The sequence below is a fragment of the Cervus canadensis genome, chromosome 18 (genome assembly GCF_019320065.1).
Source record: "Cervus canadensis isolate Bull #8, Minnesota chromosome 18, ASM1932006v1, whole genome shotgun sequence".
NCBI lineage: Eukaryota > Metazoa > Chordata > Mammalia > Artiodactyla > Cervidae > Cervus > Cervus canadensis.
In genome coordinates, this window is record NC_057403.1 from 29,182,562 (window position 1) to 29,204,224 (window position 21,663).

At 44.0% G+C, this 21,663-nt stretch overlaps 1 protein-coding gene across 1 annotated transcript in view; it reads right to left on the minus strand.

Moving 5' to 3' along the window:
• Positions 1–21,663, minus strand: part of WDR88 (WD repeat domain 88) — a 45,674-nt gene that overhangs the window by 18,559 nt on the left and 5,452 nt on the right. The window contains exons 2-6 of the mRNA XM_043437158.1: positions 16,409–16,519; positions 10,817–10,905; positions 9,484–9,547; positions 5,153–5,291; positions 2,343–2,472 (exon numbers count right to left, since the gene is read on the minus strand). Coding sequence (XP_043293093.1) covers positions 2,343–2,472; positions 5,153–5,291; positions 9,484–9,547; positions 10,817–10,905; positions 16,409–16,519 — 533 coding nt within the window. The remainder of the gene's footprint in view (positions 1–2,342; positions 2,473–5,152; positions 5,292–9,483; positions 9,548–10,816; positions 10,906–16,408; positions 16,520–21,663) is intronic.

A 21,663-nucleotide genomic window follows, 5' to 3' on the forward strand; every position in this document is an offset into this window, starting at 1 on the left:
GTTCAGTCAAGTAAATTATGTCCAATTCTTTTTGACCCTATGGACTGCAGCATGCCAGGCTTCTCTGTCCTCCACTATCTCCTGGAGTTTGCTCAAATTCATCTCCACTGAGCCAGTGATGCTATCTAACCATCTTATCCTCTGCCAGAGGTTGCTCAAATTCATATCCAGTGCGCCAGTGATGTTATCTAACCATCTTATCCTCTGTTACCACCTTCTCCTCCTGCCCTCAATCTTTCCCAGCATCAGGGTCTTTTCCAATGAGTCAGTGCTTCACATCAGGTGGCCAAAGTATTGGAGCTTCAGCTTTAGCAACAGTCCTTTCAATGAATATTCAGGGTTGCTTTCCTTTAGGATTGACTGGTTTGATCTCCCTGTAGTCCAAGGGACTATCAAGAGTCTTCTCCAGCACCACAACTCAAAAGCATCAATTCTTCAGCACTCAGCCTTCTTTATGGTTCAACTTTCACATCCATACATGACTACTGGAAAAACCATAGCATTGAACATCTGGGTCTTTGTCGACAAAGTGGTATCTCTACTTTTTAATATGCTGTCTAGGTTACTAGGGACTAGGATTGAAGGGAGTGGGGAATTATTGTTCAATGGGTACTGAGTTTCTGTTTGGGTAATAAAAGAGTTTTGGAAATAGTGGTGATGGGCATACAATATTATAAATGTAATTAATGCTAATAAAATAGCTTAAAATTTTTGTACATATAATAAGACAATTAAAAATAATAATAACATCCCCCAAACCACTGAATTATGTACATGAAATGGTGATCTGTAGGATGCATGTGAATTATATCTCAGAAAAACTGTTAAGAGAGAAAGGCAGCCCACAGGCAGGAAGGGAGGAGGAAAAGTGATGGCTTCTCAGGAAACAGTGGTTATGGGACAGCTAAGAGAGAATTTTTCGCTCTGTATTCTTTCATACCTTCAAAGTTTTGTATTGTGCTGCATGTTTTACATTTTCAAAAATTAAATCACATATTTTTGAAATAAAAGCATTTGAGGTCCTTTGTTCAAAAATGAAGAATTTGGAGACTTCCCTGGTGGTCCAGTGGCTAAGACTCCAAGTTTTCAATGCAGGGGGTCTAGGTTCCATCCCTGGTCAGGGAACTGGATCCCATTTGCTGCAAATAAGAGTTCCCATGCCACAACTAAAGACCCCTCATGCCACAACTAAGACCTGGCACAGTCAAATAAATAAATAAAAATATTTTTTTAAAGTGAAGAATTTCAAGACGTTGGCAGCAGAGCAGTAAGCCAAGTATGAGCCCTCCTGTGTGTGGGACCCTGTGTGACTTCAGAATTTCACACCACGAAGCCAGCCCTGTCCTGCAGCGCTGAGAATCCTCGTCTCTATATTTTCTTGCTAAAAAACACATTTCCAGAAAATGCTGAGTGGCCACCATGCATCCTAGGCTAAGGACTTCTGTCTGTTGTCTCCTTCAGACCTCACCGGGGCTCAGTTTGCAGGTGAGGAGACTAAAGTCAAAGGTCACCCAGGATGGGAACCTGCCCACTGTTAAGCCCTGGCCAGAAACCCACAGGAAAGCCTGGCCCAGGGCAGCAGGGCTCATAACCGAGCCAAGTGGGCAGGATGACACATTCCGAGGTCATGACTCCAGGCCCCACTGGGAGGGCTGCCCACACACCTGCTGGTGGCCACAGACAGAGTGACCCTTGCGGGCCCTTGGAAGATCAGATCTCATGTTGCAGGAGATGCTGGAAACCCACATTTGGGGAGGCAGCGGGCAAATCTGCACAATGTTTTCCAGTGTTGGCTCACACTGAAACAAATGCATCTGAGACCCGTCCCAGCCCGCAGGCTACAACTACAGTAAGTCCCCTACATAGGATTAATTCCTGTTCCGAGCGTGCGTTCGTAAATCCAATTTGTTTGTAAGCCCAACAAACCTGACCTAGGTACCCAACTAACACAATCGGCTATATGGTACTGTCTTACAATACTTTTCATGCAAATAATATGTACAAGAAAAACAAGCACAAAAAATAAAAACATTTAATATTATAGAACCTTGAAAAGTACAATAGTACAGTACGACAGCTGGCATATAGGAGCTGACTCACACGTTCACCTCCTTGAAAGCTCGCAACTTGAAGGTTCGTGTAGAGGACTTACTATAGTGGTTTCCCCTTGCTTGACTGTCCCCTTCCCCTTCTCCATCTCCAGCCTGCTTGTAGCACTGCAGTGGACCACAGCTGGAGATGCCGCATGTCCACACCAGGGAGCTGAAGGCGCACAGGCGGAGTCCAGGAGGGTGTGAATCCCGCCCACCTCCCTGTTGCAGCATGCTGCCCAGCCTCCTCACTTGGTGATGGTGAGCAGCGTGGTCTGTGACGTCACGTCCCAGATCTTGATGCTCCTGTCAAACGAGACGGAGGCCACCTTCTGACTGTCGGGGTCAAAGCAGCAGGCGGTGAGCGACATCATGTGAGGATCTGAGGCACAGGGAAAGTGACTTGATACCGCGCCTTCCGCACTCTGGGCCACACGCCCCTGGGACACTGAGGTTGCTCCCCGCAGACAGCAACAGTATAATAGAAACACAACTCTGGTTTTCGCAAGGAAGGGCCTCCTCACTTGCATAATCATTTCCTGAATGCCTGCTGTATACCAGGCCTTGAGCTCTGCCCCCTTCCCCCTCAGGGGTCACAGGCAGACACCTCTGAGCAGGCAACAACCTGCAGCAAATGTCACAGCTCCAAACCAACAAAAGCAAACCTGGCCCAGCCCTGAGAGATCGCTAAAAGTTATGGAGGGAAACAGGAAAGGAAGAGAGCTCTAGGCAGAAGGAACAGGGTGTGCCAAGGCTTGACATGAGGACACAGCGAGAAGGAGCATAGTGTGCAGACAGGGCTTAGAGTGTGAGGAAAGAGAAGGTACGAGGTCACACATCAAGGGAAAATGCATGATGTGTGGCAGGACACACATCATGGTTCCATGGTGATAAAAATAAACATTAGATGTATGTGGGAAGTAGTACTGGGTATGTGTGTGTTTGCACGTACACACACTCACAGGAAGACCACCCAGCAGTGTACTGTTAGTGATAGGTACCTCCCCAGATGAACCTATTTGCAGGACAGGAACAGAGACATGGACATAGAGAATGGACTGTGGACACAGTGGGGAAGGGGAGGGTGGAATGAACCGGGAGAGCAGCACTTACATGTCTACACTACCGTGTGTGAAATAGTGGGAAGCTGCTCAGCGCTCTAGGATGACCTAACAGGGTGAGATGTGGGGGGTGGGAGCGAGGCTCAAGAGAGAGGGGATATATGTCAACATACAGCTGATTCACTTTGTTGTAGAGCTGAAACTAACACAGCATTGTAAAGCAGGTATACTCCAGTGGAAAAAAAAAAAAGAAAAGAAAGAAAATACTATCTCACAGTACAATTTTAAACACACTTCTTCCATTGAACTTGAGGGATATAAAAATTCAAATCAGAAGAAATACTGTGGAAGACTAGAATAAATAAATTATAAGCAAAGTTCTTTAAATTAAAAATAATCATAATAATTGGTCCCTCCAGGCTTCCCTTGTAGCTCAGTCGGTAAAGAATCTGCCTGCAATGCAGGAAACCCAGGTTCGATTCCTGGGTAGGGAAGATTCCCTGGAGAAGAAAATGCAGTGCACTCCAGTATTGTTGCCTGGAGAATCTCATGGACAGAGGAGCCTGGCGGGCTACAGTCCGTGGGGTCGCAACAGTCGGACACAATTTAACGACTAAACCACCACCACCACCGGGGAGAAGACAGGACAGGCACGATCACAGTCGTGTCTGACTCTGTGACTCTATGGACTATCGCCCACCAGGCTACTCTGTCCATGGGGATTTTCCAGGCAAGGTACTGGAGTGGGTTGCCATTTCCTCCTCCAGGGTATCTTCCTGACCAGGGATCAAACTCACATCTCCCGCATTGAAAGGCAGATTTTTTACCACTTTAGCCACTGGGGAAGCCCACTGCTCATACACTTTTAAATTTTTTCCAATGATTATGTATGCTTTTGTTTTTTCTTCTCAGTTAACTGTTAACTCACATGCAGTTGTAAGGAATCCTACAGAGAGATCCTGTATGCCTGTCACTCAGTTTCCCCCAATGGTAACATCTTACACAATGATTGCACAGGATCACAACCAGGAAATTGACATTTGATGACTGTTTTTTCAGTAGTTGCCATTCTAGTCTTTTTAATTACCTGAATTTTTTTTTATACCTGACAATTGATAGTAATAAAATTGCTAATCATCTAGAATAAATATTTGTGTTGTTAATAATAAAACACTAGAATAAATATGTGTGTTGTTAATAATCAGTGATTAATATTTTTATGGGCTTCCCTGGTGACTCAGCAGTAAAGAATGAGGAATGTGGGAAAATACACATAAAATGTTAAGAAGCTTGGAAAGAAAGAAAGTGAAGTCGCTCAGTCATGTCTGACTCTTTGTGACTCTATGGACTGTAGCCTGCTGGGCTCCTCCATCCATGGGATTTTCCAGGCAAGAATACTGGAGTGGGTTGCCAGTTCCTTCTCCAGGGGATCTTCCCAACCCAGGGATCGAACCTGGGTCTCCTACAGTGCAGGCAGACTACCATCTGAGCCACCAGGCAAGCCAAGCTTGGGTCTTCACTCAATAAAAGATGGGCTTTAAATGTCCATGTGAGGCTGGAGCAGAACAATGTTTCATTTATTATAAGCACGAGACTGAGCGGAAAAGCCTTAACTAGTCTTGATTTTAATTGTCCATGTTTTTATCCATCAGGGCTTTCCTGATAGCTTAGTTGGTAAAGAATCCACCTACAATGCAGGAGACCTGGGTTCTATCCCTAGTTTGGGAAGATCCCCTGGAGAAAGGAAAGGTTACCCACACCAGTATTCTGGCCTGGAGAACTTGGGTTCTACCCACTCCAGTATTCTGGCCTGGGTCACAAAGAGTCGGACATGACTGAGAGGCTTTCACTTCACTTTTACCCATCAATGTCCCATCTTTAATGACATGGTTCACAGTATTGCTGATTTACCAAATAAAACAATAAAGTCACTGTCACTCAAGTGACAAGTGGCTGTTATCATAACAGACAGAACAGAGCAGGGAGCCTACACAAACTCACCTTTGATATGGGACACGGTGGTGGAGTCTTTCGCGTCTATTATAAAGATTCCATGATCCACATCCAAGCCCAAGACCACGTATTTACCATCAGGGGATAACTTAGCGGAGACTATGAAGGTTTCATGACCGAGCTTCCACTGAAATAGGGCAAACAATCAAAAGGTTTTTCTCTCTAGCCCAGTGATCCAGCAGGACTTTCTGAAATATTCTATCTATGCACTGTTCAATATGCCAGCCACTGGCCACATGTGGCCACTGAGTTCTTGTAATAGACTAGTGCAAACAAGGAACTGAATGTTTATTTAGTTTTCATGAATTAATTTCTAATTAATACATGTAATTAATGTGTGTCCAGAAGAGATGAACAAGGATAGGGGGCACCTAACAGAACTGGCAGCAAGGTCCTAGTAATGGCCAACCTGACTCTTGTTCAGTTTGGTAAACAAGTCTGCCTGAGGACAAGACTCTACAGTCCCAGCCCCCCAGGACAGAGAGCTACTCAACATTCTAGGAAAGGAAAATCTCTCTGTATGTTATAAATTATGGTATTGCTGTTGTGAAGCTTTTAAAATATGCTCCCCAATTCTTTGGCAGTCATCTCTCCACAAAAGTGAAAGTCACTCAGTCATGTCTGACTCTTTGCGACCCCATGGAGAGCAGCCCAGCCGACTGCTCTGTCCATGGAATTCTCCAGGCAAGAACAGTAGAGTGGGTGGCCATTACCTTATCCAGAGGAATCTTCCCATTCCAGGGATCAAACCTGGGACTCCGGGAAAGTAGGCAGGCTCTTTACCATCTGAGCCACCAGGGAAGCCCCAGGGTGGAGACTAATTACCTGCCCCAAGGGTGTGAGCTCAATGCAGTGAGTTACTTCTTTGGATACAATGTAACAAAAGTGATAGTCTGTGAAGGTCACAACAGAAACCAGGGCTTTACCTGCCCCAAGGGTGTGAGCTCAATGCAGTGAGTTACTTCTATGGATACAATGTAACAAAAGTGATAGTCTGTGAAGGTCACAACAGAAACCAGGGCTTTCTCCAGAGAAAACATACAGATGGCCAACAGGCACATGCAAAAATGTTCCACACCACTAATCATTAGAGGAATGCAAATCAGAACTGCAGTGAGCTATCACCTCACACCAGGCAGAATGGTCATCATCAAAAAGTCTACGAATAATAAATGCTAGAGAGGGTGTGGAGAAAAGGGACCCCTCCTACACTGTGGGTGGGAATATAATTTGGTGGAGCCACTACAGAGAACAGTATGGAGTTTCCTTAAAAGACTAAAACTAGAGCTACCTTATAATCCAGCAATCCCACTCCTGGGTATATATCCGGAAAAGATGAAAATTCTAATTCAAAAAGATGTATGTGGGGTTCCCCTGGTGACCCAGTGGTTAAGAACCCACCTTCCAGTGCAAGGGATGTGGTTTTGATCCCTGGTCGAGGAACTTAAGACCCCGCAAGCCACAGAGCAACTAAGCTTGCACACCACAACTACCAAACCCACACGCTCCGGAGCCTATGTACCACGAGGAAAGATCCTGCATGACCCAACAAGGATGCTGCATGCTGCAACTAAGACCCGACACAGCCAAATAAATAAATAACAAAAAGATACATGCACCCCAATGATCGCAGCAGAACTATCTACAACAGCCGTGACAAGAACACAAATAAACGCTCACTGATAGATGAAGAGATTTAAAAAAAAGATATGGTATGTATATAAAATGAAATGCTACTCAGCCACAAAAAGAATGAATTATTGCCATTTGCATCAATACGGATGGACCTAGAGATTACTGATATCATACCTAAGTGAAATAAGTCAGACAGAGAAAGACAAATATCATATGATATCATTTCTTGTGGAATCTTAACAAAATGATACAAAAGAACTTATTTACAAAACAGAAATAGACTCGCAGACATAGAAAACAAGCTTATGTTTACCAAAGAGGAAAGTGGGGGTGGGCTAATATCCTATAATGGAAAAGAATCTGAAAAAGAATATATGTGTTTATATTCATAAGTATACACATTTATAATGTACACATATATACACACACATGCACACAAACACACATCTGAATCACTTTGTCGTATACCTGAAACACTGTAAACCAGCTATAACCTCAAAAATTAAAAAAAAAAAAGAAGGAAACCAGGGTTTCCTCCTGCCATCTCTTAAGTCAGTTGTTCTGAGGGAGTAAATCGCCATGTCCTGGGAACACTCAAGCAGCCCTGAGGAGAGACTTGGGCGCAGAGAAACTGGGGGCTCCTGCCGACAGCCATCTTGGAAGGAGACCCTCAGCCTCCGTGAGCCTTCAGGAGACTGTGGCCCCAGAGGACATCCTAACCGTGGCCTCGCAAGAAACCTGAGCCAGAACCACTGGCTAACCTGCTCCAATAGTTCTGTCACGAAACTCTGCAAGGACTTCCGTGGCGGTCCAGTGGTTGACAGTCCGCCTGCTAGGGCAGGGAACACAGGTTCAATCCCTGGATTGGGAAGACCCACATGTTGAGGGGCGACTAAGCCCATGTACCACAATGACTGAGCCTGTGCCCTAGAGCCTGTGCTCTGCAACAAGAGAAGCCACCACAATAGAAGCCCGCACACCACAACCAGAGGGCAGCCCTGCTCGCTGCAATTAGAGAGAGCTCATGTGCAGCAAGGAAGACCCAGTGTGGCCAAAATACGCTAATTATTTTAGAAAAAAGAAACTCTGCACGGCAATAAATGCTTGCTGTTTGAAAATAAGTTTTGGAATAGTTTGTCAAGCATCAGTGGATCACTAACTCAGCCCTATAGATGGCAAGTGGCATGGACGTTCTGTGCAACAAAAATAATCAAAGTACTAAAACAAGTTTACCGAAGAGAAGGGAAGGGACTTCTCAGGTGGTCCAGGGGCTAAGACTTCTCACTCTCAGTGCAGGCGGCCTGAGTTTGATCCCTGGTCAGGGAACTAGAGCCCGCATGCCACAACTAAAGATTCCACATGCTGCAGCTAAGACCTGGGGCAGCCAAATAAATACACAAATTTTTTTTTTTTTAAATAAACACATTCTGGGGAGTTTTTAAAAATGAAGAGAAGGAAAAACATCTCAAAAAGAAAAAGAGGCTAGAGCCAAGAGCAGGATGTTTATGTGAGATGAAATAAGCATTTGGGGAAATGCTAAAAGTCAGGAGTAATCAATGATCGTATATAATGACACTCTGTTGTCAGCAGAACATGTCATGTTGTCATGCCCGTGTTCATATGTAATGTGTGTATGCGAAAAGAGACACCAGGATGTTAACTGTAACGCTATTTTTTTACACTTGGCTTCTCTTTCTGAAAATGTTTCACAATGAAAATAAATTGATCTTTGCACTAAAAAGAAAATTTTTCTTTTTTTAAGGAGAGAACAGAGGGGAAAGGGAGAAGAGAGGTGACGAGAAGCTGCCCAGGGGAGGTGGGCGGGAAGGGCAGCAGGGATGGGGCAGGAAACCCTGCGGAGCGCCCGAGCAGGCTCAGGGCTGCCTGGACACCAGGCAGGAGACAGAGGGATCCTGGGCCCATTTGGATGGATGGATGGATGGATGGATGGACGGTGGCCCCTTCTCAGATGGAGAATAGACTGGGAACCAGTGGTCTTGTACTTTGGCCACACGGCCTTCACCCCATGGCCTCAGCTCTACTTCCCGCCCCCATCAAAAGCCAACATCCCACCGGGGAGGGTCTCTTTTCCCACACAGTTCTCTCAGTCTGTAATGCCACCCTCCCTACCCTCTGCCCCCACCTCTACTTCTTCCCTTATACCCATCCTCCCCATCCCTGAAGCAGAGCCCGCCTCTGCCCGCTTCAGATAGCTTCCCTTCTCTGAAGCCTACCATCCATCATGTTGGGTCCCTGAGAAAACTTCCCTTTCCCGGAACATTGGCTACTCTTCCCAATCCATGACCGGCTCAAGGCCACCTAAGGCCCAGCAAAGAACCTGTGTTGTAGGCCGGGAAGGAGAGGGTGAGATGAACCAAGGGAGCAGTATTAACACATATATACATGCTCCCATGTGTAAAACAAAAGCTAGCAGGAAATTGCCGTGTGCACAGAGATCTCAGCTCAGTGCTCTGTGATGACCTAGAGGAGTGTGATGTGATGGGCGGGGGCGGTGGGAGGAAGGCTCAAGAGGGAAGGGATATATGCTTACATAGAGCTGATTCACATCATTGTACAGCAGAAACGAACGCAACATTGTAAAGCAATTATACTCAAATTAAAAAATTTAAAAAAAAACAGAAGACCCGTGCTGTGACATCTTCACCAGGGCAGAACATACATACCAGCAGCTTGCCTGTTTCAAGGTCCCAGGCCCTCACCGTTTTGTCATAAGATGTTGCAATGATTCTGGAAAGAAAATGACAAGGGTTTTAATGACTCAGACTATTCCGCCTATGGTTTCTAAGAAAGATCAAATATTTAACAGAAAGTTTCTACAGTTTAGGACCAAGATTGCAAAAAAAAATACTTGAATCTTTCTAAAGATATTTCATGAGGCCCCTGGAGAACTGGGGGTTCTCAGTGAAAACAGATAGATCCCAACACAGAAGGAACCGCGACACCATTCTCTTCCTTAATCCTTTAACCGGCCAACCAAATACGTCTTTTTCTACCTGGGGCATTAAAGGCATCATTTCTTCTGTTCTGTAACTGACTTCTTTTAGAAGGATAGCTACAACTCATAAGGATCAATCACTTCTTCCACTGATTTCACGTCTTTTTTTTTTTTTTTTTGAACAGGAAAAGATGGTCATAGCTCATTTCATTCTGAATGCTTTCTTGTACATTTACAATATTGGGCTGGCTAAAGAGTTCATGCAGATTTTCCCATAAGATGTTATGGAAAAGCCCTAATGAATTTTTCGGCCAACCCAGTAATATAAGTTTACCTTTGTCTTCTCACATGGCATGTTTCGGTGAGAACGTGTCCTCTATATGAGATAAATTCCCATGAAGCTTACCCTGGAGTAGGAAATGACAACCCACTCCAGTATTCTTGCCTGGAAAAAGAGGAGCCTGGCAGGCTACAGTCCATGGGGTCGCAAAGGGTCAGACATGACTGAGTGAATAAACATATACATGAAGCTTAAATTCCCCCACGTGTTTTCACTAACAGATTAATTTTGTAGTCGCTGTTCAGGGTAAAAGCAAATCCATTTTAAAGCAAATCCCCTTTTAAAGGCTCATCTCACATCTGTGTGAAGCGTGAACGCAAATGCACCCCAGGGTGGCCTCCCAAACCGACTCTCCCCAGGTGACAGCTCAGGCTGGCTTCCTGGGCCCCGGTTCCCCCTGTGACATGACGGCCTGCACTGAATCGCTAGTGAACCTCGCAGCTGCCCCGGTCCACAGGCGTGACTGCGGGAAAGAAGCTCCATGAAGAACATTCAGACTGGCTTCAGTCACAGTACATTTCGTCTTTTTGGCATTTTAAAATTTTCAGAGTCATCGCATCTACTTGGTTCTCACAGCAAAAGATGGAAACCATGAGCCCAACATATGGGCGTGTAAGGTCGGGTGTTTGCTGAAAAGACAGTGAAGGGTCCCTGGCGTGCTGTGTGCGGGCCTGCCCTTCCCTCTCACCTTCCTGACCAGAGTCAAATGAGGGCAAGTCACCTTCTGCTGTCAGCCGTGACGCTGCATTCTAAAACAGGACCTTCGGGCACCGGCTCAAATTCCCGAACGATGGATCCATCCATAGCATCCTCGGATCAGCAGGAGAGAGCGGAAGAGGGTCAGAGGTCACTAAAGTGTCAACCGAAGCAGTGAGCTGAGTTCAGCATCAACCCTGAGCGTGTCTGAGTACCCACGGTCCTATGACTCTTCCCCCAGCTCAGAAGGGTGAAAAGACTTCCCCACCACTCCCAGAGCAAGAAGGCCATCGTCACCATCCACGGCATCCCCAGGAAACTCCTCCTCCATCCCACAGTGGCCCATGGAAACGGGCCAATCTGAAGGCAAAGCTGCAAACAGGTAATATTCTCGTTCTCGCCTGGCCAAAGAGGCTTCACAGAATCGAGCAAGATCTTTCAAGAACTTTCTAAAAATTCCCACCATTTGACACACCAATTCTATTTTGGGGTGGGGGGGTGGGGGGCATGGGGACAGTCTTCCCTAAGGAAACAATCTAAACTGTGGTCAAAGACTTGTGCACGAAAAAGGATCATCAATGAACTTATGGTTGCCGGGGGGGAAGAATGGGGGGAAGAGATAGTTAAGGAGTTTGGGATGAATATGTACACACTGCTATATTTAAGATGGATAACTAACAAGGTCCTATTGTAGAGCACAGGGAACTCCGCTCAATGTTATGTGGCAGCCTGGATGGGAGGCGAGTTTGGGGGAGAATGGATACATGTATATTATATGTATGGCTGACTCCCTTTGCTATCCACCTGAAACTATCACAACATTGTTAATTGACTAAACTCCAAAAGAAGTTTAATGAAAAAGGTTCGTCATGTGTTATAGAGGACAGACAGCAAACTCACCGGGAGCAGTCTATGTCCACCTAAAGGGGGCAGTTAAAACAAACTCTAAGACATCCAGCAGTGGGACCCAGGCAACTGTTATCACACTGAAGGGAGATAACTAGGGAATGTGATGAAGACAAGGGAGGGTAATAACTGGCAATATGATGGGAACAATGAGGGTACCAAAGTGAAAGGTGCTTGAGTGACAGAAATAAAAATGTTTTCTATAAATGCGGAGACTTCCCTGACTGGCCAGTGGTTAAGATTTAGCCTTCCAGTACGTGGGGTGTGGGTTCAATCCCTGGTCAGGGAGCTATGATCCCATAGGCATCCTGGCCAAAAAAACCAGAACAAAAACAACAGTGTGACAAGCTCAATAAAGACTTTAAAAATGGTCCACATCAAAAAAATCTTTGAAAAAAAAAATGTGTCCACAACTTTTCAGGATAAGCTGAGGTGGAAAGTCCCCTGGAAACAAATGCTATTAGCAAGACAATGAATTTCTAGAAAGACCCTGCATTGTTTTGTGAAATTATGGCGCCCAGTTGGGAGAGCTTTTGGCCTGACCAGACCAGGCCTGGGACAATTCTCCCTGATATGCAGAGACTAATTCACATTAAGACCACAAGCCTGCTGGGAGGCAAAGGGCTCTGTGTCAGGGGTCCCCTGGACCACCCTCACGATTGATGATTCTCCAGGATTCATAGGACTCAGAATATAGGCATGCTCACAGCTAAGATTTACAGCAGCCAAAGGACACAAAGCAAAATCAGCAAAGGGAAGGGCACTTGGGGCGAGGTCCAGGGAAAACCAGGCACTGCTTCCAAGAGTCTCTCCCTAGTAGCATGGAAACACATGCACTACTCTATGTAAAATAGATAGCCAACGGGAATTAGCCGTGTGAATCAGGGAACTCAAACAGGGGCTCTGTAACAACCAGAGAGGTGGGAAGGGGTGGGAGGTGGGAGGGAGGTTCAAGAGGGAGGAGACATATGTATACCTATGGCTGTTTCGTGCTGATCAACGGCCAATGCAATATTGTAAAGCAAGTATCCTTCAATTAAAAATAAATAAATTTTGAAAAAGACAGAGTCTCTCCCTGTGGGTAGCATGGGATGTGCTTAATTCCTTCAGCAGCCAGTAACAACACATGTCAGGTGCTGTCTTCCAGGGAGGTGCATCTGAGCCTCGGCACCCAGATTTTTCCTGGGGTCTGGTCACACAGGCATCACCCATGTGGTCTGCACAGTCTAGACACAGCAAGCCCCCTGGATCACTTAGGGAAAGATTCATATGACTGTAGGACACTGTTTACCAGTGAAGTTCCCAGATGCCAGCCAAGGCCAGCCTTGTCAGTGGGTCTTTGCAAGGACAGCAGCCTCAGGCCACCAGTGCAAACTCTTTTCACACAGATCCAGTCCCTCAACCCCTGCTCCATGAGACTCTAAACAGCCGGGTCCTTAATCAAAGCCCCCTGGCAGGAAGAGATCCCAAAGAGGAACTCATGGGGGCAGGACACATCCAGGCTGGAGGCTCAGCTCATGAGCCTCATGACTTGGGAAGAAATGACTGGCTCTGATGGCCTGTGATCCAGCCTCCCTGGATGGTGTGTTACTCTAGAAAAAAAATACATGTCTGGGGGCTTCCCATGTGGTTCAGCTGGTAAAGAATCTGCCTGCAATGCAGGAGACCTGGGTTCGACCCCTGGGTTGGGAAGATCCCTGGAGAAGGGAATGGCTACCCACTCCAGTATTCTGGCCTGGAGAATTCCATAGACTGTATAGTCCATGGGGTTGCCAAAAAAATGTGTCTGGGAACTCAAAAAAAAAGATCACTGTGGGTCCTGAGGATGAGGCCCATTGCAGTCTGTGGCCTTAGCCCTGGGCCAGCTAAGGGCAGCACCAGAACAGAAAGAGGTCATGGGGCTGCACAGGTTCAGTGCTCGATAGTGCCACCATATGGCCAAGAGGGGAAATAGCAATCGCGGACTGATAACCCACTTGCAAAGCGAGCACTGCCATGAATTACTTGGCAGGAGAGACACAGAGCCAGATGCTGCCACTGAATTCCAAAGACAGTGGAAATGTCTATGTACTGAATGTTTCTTGAAATAACTGGGCCATTGGCTAGGGGTATGGGAAAACCAATAGAGACAGTTACCCCTTCACTTGGCGTTTGGGACCAGGAACTCTTTCTGTGGATTCAGATAATTTAAGATTGGTTGGACTTTGAATGAATGGTGAGAAAGTGGTTCTAATAAAGGAGGTGAGACCATATTTGTAGCCCAAGTTTACTGTTGTTATATAAACAGCTTTACTGTGTGGTCTCAATTTCATAAATATGTGTATACATGTTCAAACAAGAAAAAGAAACTACACTCCAACCTTTTCACGGCAGTTTACTCATGGTTCACGGAATGATTTTTTTCTTTGTGTTTTTGTTTTGTGGTGATAAAGCCTTCTTACCTCCACAATATGAGAAAGACTAGCAAAGTGTTTTTTTCTATAATGACTGAAAAGAGATGTACCATACTAGAGGATGACTGGGCGTAAGATAAGGATAATTTTTTCCCCTACTTCTTCATACATTGATGAACTTTCTAAATTATTCACAATGATCTTCAGTTAGGAGAAAGGGAGCTTTTTCAAAGCTTAAGCCAGGGGACTTCCCTGGTAGATCAGTGGTTAAGACTCCACACACCCAATGCATAGGGCCCAGGTTTGATCACTGGTCAGGGAACTAGATCCCACATGCTGCAACTAAAACCCGGTGCAGGCAAATAAATAAAGAAATAAAAGGCTAAGCCAGATGTTTGGGTTTGTGGTGGGTTTGAGACGAGAAACAGTGATGAGAGTGGGGGAGGGAAGAGAGAGGCAAGGAGACTTTTTCCAAAGATACCTCGATGGAGAAGGTGATGCTTATGGTAATGATTTGTCATCCCCTGAGGGAGGGCTCACCCAAGAACTGTAACTGGGGCAGGGAGAGCCACACGAGGAGCCAGGAGCAGAGACAAAGATGGAGAAAAGAGAGCCAGGAGGAGCAAAGAGGACCTGTTGGAGGGGCAGCCAAGGCAGGGAGACCAGAGAACTGGGTGATTTTGCAACTAGGCGTGAAGCTATGAAAGAGGGCAGGGGGTGGAGAGGGAGCAACGGGAGAAGGTGGTAAGGCTGTGAGCAAGTCAGGTATGGAGGGAGTTTGGACAGGTTGAGGTGACTGCATCCTGGAAGGAGCATGGAGTAGGCAGGAAGCAAGGGCAGTGGGGCTGCTGTGGGGAGTCAGGGAGGTCTTGATGGATGGTCCCTAATACTGGGACAAGAAAAAAACAGGCAGACATCCCCTTAGAGAGAGAGAAACCCTTTGGCCAAAATAGACAGAAACCCCTATGAGTCTTTCCACTGACTCAAAAGGTGAGAAGAACATGAAAACAATCTGAAGATGGTAAAGCAAAATGCACCCTTAGAAAGTCACCAACCTCCCTCCCCATAGGTGATGACAATCAGCAGAAACCCCCTTGCCTCTAGGCCTTCTCAGTCATCCTAGAGGACTAAGAAAGGGCCTAGGGTTTCCAGAGGAACCAGTGGCTTTCCCAACAAGAAGATCATGGGGCTGGGTGGAGGGGGTGGTGGACAAGGGCCACAGAAGAGAAGGGAGTGGATGTCTGTAGGGACCTGGAATAGGCCAGGCAAGCCCTGGAGTAGCCCCAGCTCTCAGCTGATCCTGAGGAGCCTGGGGAAATTCAGGGAGGCCCAGGAGGTCATGTAACCACCCAGGGTCAAACATCTGGTAGGTCCCTAATGTGGGGCTTGAACTATCTGGATAGCTTCCAAACCCTTCTGGCTAGTCTTCCTGGCTTAGTACCCACCAAGACCCAGAAGATGTTCCTCTAAGGGGATCTAGAAGGTGAGGAGATATCCTCTACCTAGTTGCCCAAACTGGAACCCAGGAATCAGCCTTAACTGACTCCATCCTGTCCCCCTCCTGCTCCTGAAGCCAGAGGAGATAGCAAAACTCAGAACTGACTGTCCTCCCCAGTGGGCCCAGCCTCACCACACAGTCATCTGTGGAATGGCCCCCAATGATCATTGCCATCTCCCAGCCCTGATACCTCCTCATCTTCTCCTGACTGACCAGCAGTATACCCAAGCAGGCCCACCAGGGTCTGCTGGCGATGCCCTGCAGTATTTGAAAGACTGCATAGTGTCCACCTCTCTATAACCTCGTCTGTCCATCACACCCTTGTTCCTGGCCCCTGCTCCCTGCATCTTACAGCACTGACCTATTCTCTGGCCTGCTTCTCCCAAATACCCTTCATGGACAGGTCCCAGGTTTGGCCACTTTTCTGTCCTCTTGTGATTGCCCAGGTCTGGACATACCATCTCTGTGGATGGAACTGAATATTCCAAGTGAGAAGGAGACCCAGAGAGATGACACAGCTCAGAGACCCTCAGGCACAGCCTCCAGCAAAAGCTGGCGAGCTCCCGGACCAGTGGTCTCTGCCCCTGCTCCCACTGTATCCAAGTCAGCAGGCTGACAACAGCCAAACTAACTTCATCTCTCCAGTGACTTAACACCAGAGTGAGGCCTCACTTTGCTGCTGCTTCTTGTACTTTGTTCAGAAAGGCTTCTCCAAATCTTTGGGATCCTTCAATGTCTGGGAACTTAGTACTGGGGAAATCTCATAAGAGGTGACATAAGCTTACAGGATGTTTTGGCTCCACCTAACACGGCCACCTACCCACAGCTTCACGGTGCAGTCATAGGAGCCGCTGAGGACCTTAGCGTCATCCACACAGAAGTTACAGGAAGTCACAATGTGCTCGTGCCCCCTCATAATTTTAAATGGGATCTGAAAAAAAGGATAGACTGAATGAGTTCAGAAGGTTGCAGAATACCAGATCAATATTTTTTTTAAACCAATCGCATTCCTATACACTTGCAGTAAACAATACAGAAAAAATTAAGAGAAAATTGCATTTACAAAATAATCAAAGTAGGAATAAATTTAATTTAAAAAGTGTAAAAATTATACACTGAAAATTACAAAACATTGTTAAGAGAAATTTTAAGACTTAAATAAATGGAAAAGCATCCTATGTTCATGGATTAGCAGACTTGCTATTCTTATGAAAATACCCTCCAAAGTGTTTATATTAGTATATTTATTTATTTATTTATCATTTATTCAACATCACCCTTCTGGCAGACTTCTCTTCTGAAATTGACAAGCTGATCCTACAATTTATAAACAAACTCAAGGGAAGCAGAAGACCCAAAACAATCTTGAAAAGGAACAAACATAGGGGACTCACAGTTTCCAATTCCAAAACAATGTTCAAAATACACAATGAGACAGTAATCAAGACTGTCTTGTAGTACTGGCATAAAGGTAGACATACGGATGGACGTACTAGCGCTGAGAATCCAGAAATAAGCACTCATATTTCTGGTCACTTGATTTTCAACAAGGGTGCCAAGATAAATAAAAGGGGAAAGAAAAATCTTTTCAACAAGCTGTGCTGGAACAAGTGAATATCCACATGCAAAAGAGTGAAGTTGGACACTTACCTCATACCATAGACAAAAATTAACTCAAAATGGATCAAGACCTCAATGTGAGTGCTAACATTACGGAACTCTTAGAAGAAAACATGGGTGTAAATCTTTGTGGATCTGCAGTGATCTCTCAGATATGACAATGAAAGCACAAGTAGCAGCAATGACCACAATGATAAACTGGACGTTATCAAAACTAAAACTTCTGTGCCTCAAATGACACCATCAAGAAAATAGAAAACAATAAACAAAAAGAAAAAATTTTTCAAAGGAAAGTAAAAAACAACTCACACAATGGAAGAAAATATTTGCACGTCATATATCAGATTAGGGATTTGTATATGGAATACATAAAGCACTCTTAAAACTCAACAAGAAGGAGACAAACAATAGAAATTAAAAATAGGCAAAATATTTGAATAGGCATTTCTCCAAAATAGGTATGTAAATTATCCACAAACACATGGAACTATGCTCAACATCATAAGCCATTAGGGAAACGTAAATCAAAACCATATTGAGCTAAGAGAATAAATCCTAAGAGTTCTCATCACAAGGAAAATATTTTTAATCTATTTCTTTAATGTTGTATCTATATGAGATGATGGATGTTCACTAAACTTTTTATGGTAATCATTTCATGATGTATGTAAGTCAAAACATTATGCTGTATACCTTAAGCTTATGCAGTGCTGTATATCAATTATACCTCAATAAAACTGGGTTAGGTACATTCAATTACAGTACCTAAATATAAAAAAACAGAACAAACCAAACAAACAAACATATTGAGGACTTTCCTGGTGGTCCAGTGATAAAGAATTCACTTGCCAATGCAGGGGACGCAAGTTCAATTTCCAGCCTGGGAAGATTCCACGTGCTGGGGGGCAACTAAACTCGCACACCACCACTGCTCAGCCTGCCCTGCGGAGCCTGCGAGCTGCAACTACTAAGCATACGTGCTGCAACTACTGAAGCCCGCGGGCCCTAGAGCCCATGCTCTGCACTAAGAGAAGCCACCACAGTGAAAAGCCTGCACACAACTAGAGAGTAGCCCATGCACAGCAATGAAGACCCAGCACAGCCAAAAATAAACAAATAAAAATTACAGGGCTGCTATATAGATCAATCTACTAAAAAGCAACCCATTATATGCATCTGCCACAAACATCTAAAAAATAAATTAAAAAGAAACATAGTGAGATACCACTTCATACCTAGAACAATGTCTATAATCAAAGAAATCAGATAATAACAAGAATTGATAAGAATGTGGAGAAATCAGAACTCTCATATGTGGCTAGTGTGATGTAAAATCGTGAAGCCACTTTGGAAAATAGTTCAGCCATTCCTCAAAAATGTAAACACATGTGTTAACTTATGATGCAGTAACTTTACTCCTAGACTTGTACCTAAGAAAAATGAAACCATATGTCCAAACTTTAACATGGGCCTTCATAGCCATGTAATTCATAATACCGAAACTTGGAAACACCACACACCCATGGTCAACTAATCTTCAACAAAGAAGGCAAGAATATATGATGGGGAAAAAACATTCTCTTCAGCAAATAGTGTTGGGAAAGTTGTACAGTTGCATGTAACTCAATGAAATTAGACCACTGCTTCACACCATACACAAAAACAAACTCAAAATAGCTTGAAGACTTCAATATAAGACATGACACCATAAAACTCCTAGAAGAAAAGGGGCAAAACATTCTCTGACATAAATAGTATCAATGTTTTTCTTAAATGAATCTCCCAAGTAAAAAGAAAAAGCAAAAATAAACAAATAGGACCAAATCAAGCTTATAAACTTTTGCACAGCCAAGAAAACCATTAAAAAAGGAAAAAATAACCTATGGAATAGGATAAAATATTTTAAAATGATGCAACTGACAAGGACTTAATTTCCAAAGTATACAAACAATTGTATACAATTCCAATTGTATACAAGTTGTATACAATTCATACAACTCAAAACAAGCAAACAAAAAAATGAGCAGAAGATCTAAATAGATATTTTTCCAAAGAAGACATCTGGGTGGCCAATAGGCACATGAAAAGATGCTCAACATCACTAATTATTCAGTTCAGTTCAGTTCACTCACTCAGTCGTGTCCAACTCTTTGCAACCCCATGGAGTGCAGCACGCCAGGCCTCCCTGTCCATCACCAACTCCCAGAGTTTACTCAAACTCATGTCCATTGAGTCGGTGATGCCATCCAACCATCTCATCCTCTGTCGTCCCCTTCTCCTCCTGCCTTCAATCTTTCCCAGCATCAGGGTCTTTTCAAATGAGTCAATTCTTAGCATCAGGTGGCCAAAGTATTGGAGTTTCAGCTTCAACATCAGTCCTTCCAATGAATATTCAGGACTGATTTCCTTTAGGATGGATTAATTATTAGAGAAATGCAAACCAAAACTAGAACAAGGTATCACCTCATATCAGTCAGAATGGTCATCCTCAAAAAGTCTACAAATAATAAATGCTGGAGAGGATGTGGAGAAAAGGGAACCCTCCTCCACTGTTGGTAGGAATATAAGTTGGTACAGCCACTATGGAAAATGGTATGGCGGTTTTAAAAAAAAAACAACTAAAAATAGAGTTGCCGTATGACCCAGCAATCCCATTCCTGAACACATATTAAAAAAAGAGGAATACTCTGTCTTGAAATGATACATGCACCCCAATGTTCATAGCAGCATTATTTACAATAACTAAGGCATGAAAGCAACTTACATGTTCATCAACAGATGAATGGAAAAAGAAGATATGGTACAAATATACAGTGGAATATTACTCAGCCATAAAAATGAATGATTTAATGCCATTTGCAGCAACATGCATGAACCTAGATATTATCAGACTGAGTGAAGTAAGTCAGAGAAGGACAAATATATGATATCACTTATATGTGAAATATTGAAAAAATGATACAAATGAACCTATTTATGAAACAGAAACAGACTCACAGACATAGAAAACAAACTTACGGTTATCAAAGATGAAAGGGAGGATAGGGAAAAATTAGGAGTTTGGGATTAGAAGATACATACTATTATATACAAAATAAACAGCAAGGACCTATTACAATAGCACAGGGAACTATATTCAACATCTTGCAATAAACGATGGTGAAAAATAATCTGAAAAAGAATATATACATACAGAATACATATATTCTGAATATATGTATTTTGAATCACTTTGCTCTACATCAGAAGCTAACACAACATTGTAAATCAACTACACTTTTATTTTTTAACAATTGAAAAGAAAAATTGGAAACAATTCAAATGTCCATCCACTGATGAATGAATAAATAAAATGAGGTATATCCATACAACAGAATATTACTATGCAATAAAAAGGAAATGAAGGACTTCTTTCTTCTGATCTGGCATGTGAAAAGCTTGGAAGTCCTCAGTCCATCCTCACAACAAGGAAAGAACCGAACTGAAAAATCTCTTAGATCCATAAAGGAAGTGAGGTCACAAGCCAAATGGCTGTCCCCCAAATTGGAAAGATAGGGAGGCAAATACAAAGAATTCCAAGTTACCAGAGCAGAAATCCAGGAGCAGCAACTTCCGTGGGAACCACTGCCAGGATAGCGAGACCTGAACTATAATTGAGCAATTGCTGGAGGCTCAGGTGTGGATAACTATGAGAGTTAAAACTCCAAAGGGGAATTCAGTTACGGATCTACAAAAAAATCCACAATTTTGTGAGTGTTACCTCTAGGAGCAGTCCTAATCCTCACAGTGAAAACAGGAGAAACATCCCCTTGTGCTTCCAGCAGGGAAAAGGAACCATTTTGAATATGCCACAGCATTCTGCTCTTCTTAAGCTCTGCCCTCAGGAGACACTAACCAGAGTCTAACCTGCTCAGATTTTATCAGAAACCAACTGACCAGGGGAAAGTGAAGTACCCAACCCTAGCAAGCTCTAGCCACCCTATACCATGTAAAAGTGAAGGGTGGGGGTTTCATACTAAAAAGCACATGTGAAGTTAACAATCCAGAGGCACGGGTTCACTAAAAGACAGAAACCTGATCATAGGGCTATAGAATGCTTCTCTGTACCCTACACCCAACAATCACATTACTAAAGGCCAGTTGATAGCAGTTCATTTTAACTACTAAATCATGTCTGGCTATCAAGAAAAAATGACAAGAAACACTAAGAGGCAGAAAACACAGTTTCAAGAGAGAGCACGAATATAACATCAGTACCAGACTCAGATGTGGCAGGGATGTTGGAATTATCAGACCAGGAATTTAAAACAACTCTGATGATATGCTAAGGGCTTAATGAATAAAGTAGACAGTTATGCAAGAACACATGGGTAATATTAGCAGAGAGATGAAAATTCTAAGAAAGAACCAAAAAGAAATGCTACAGATCAAAAATACCATAACAGAAATGATGAG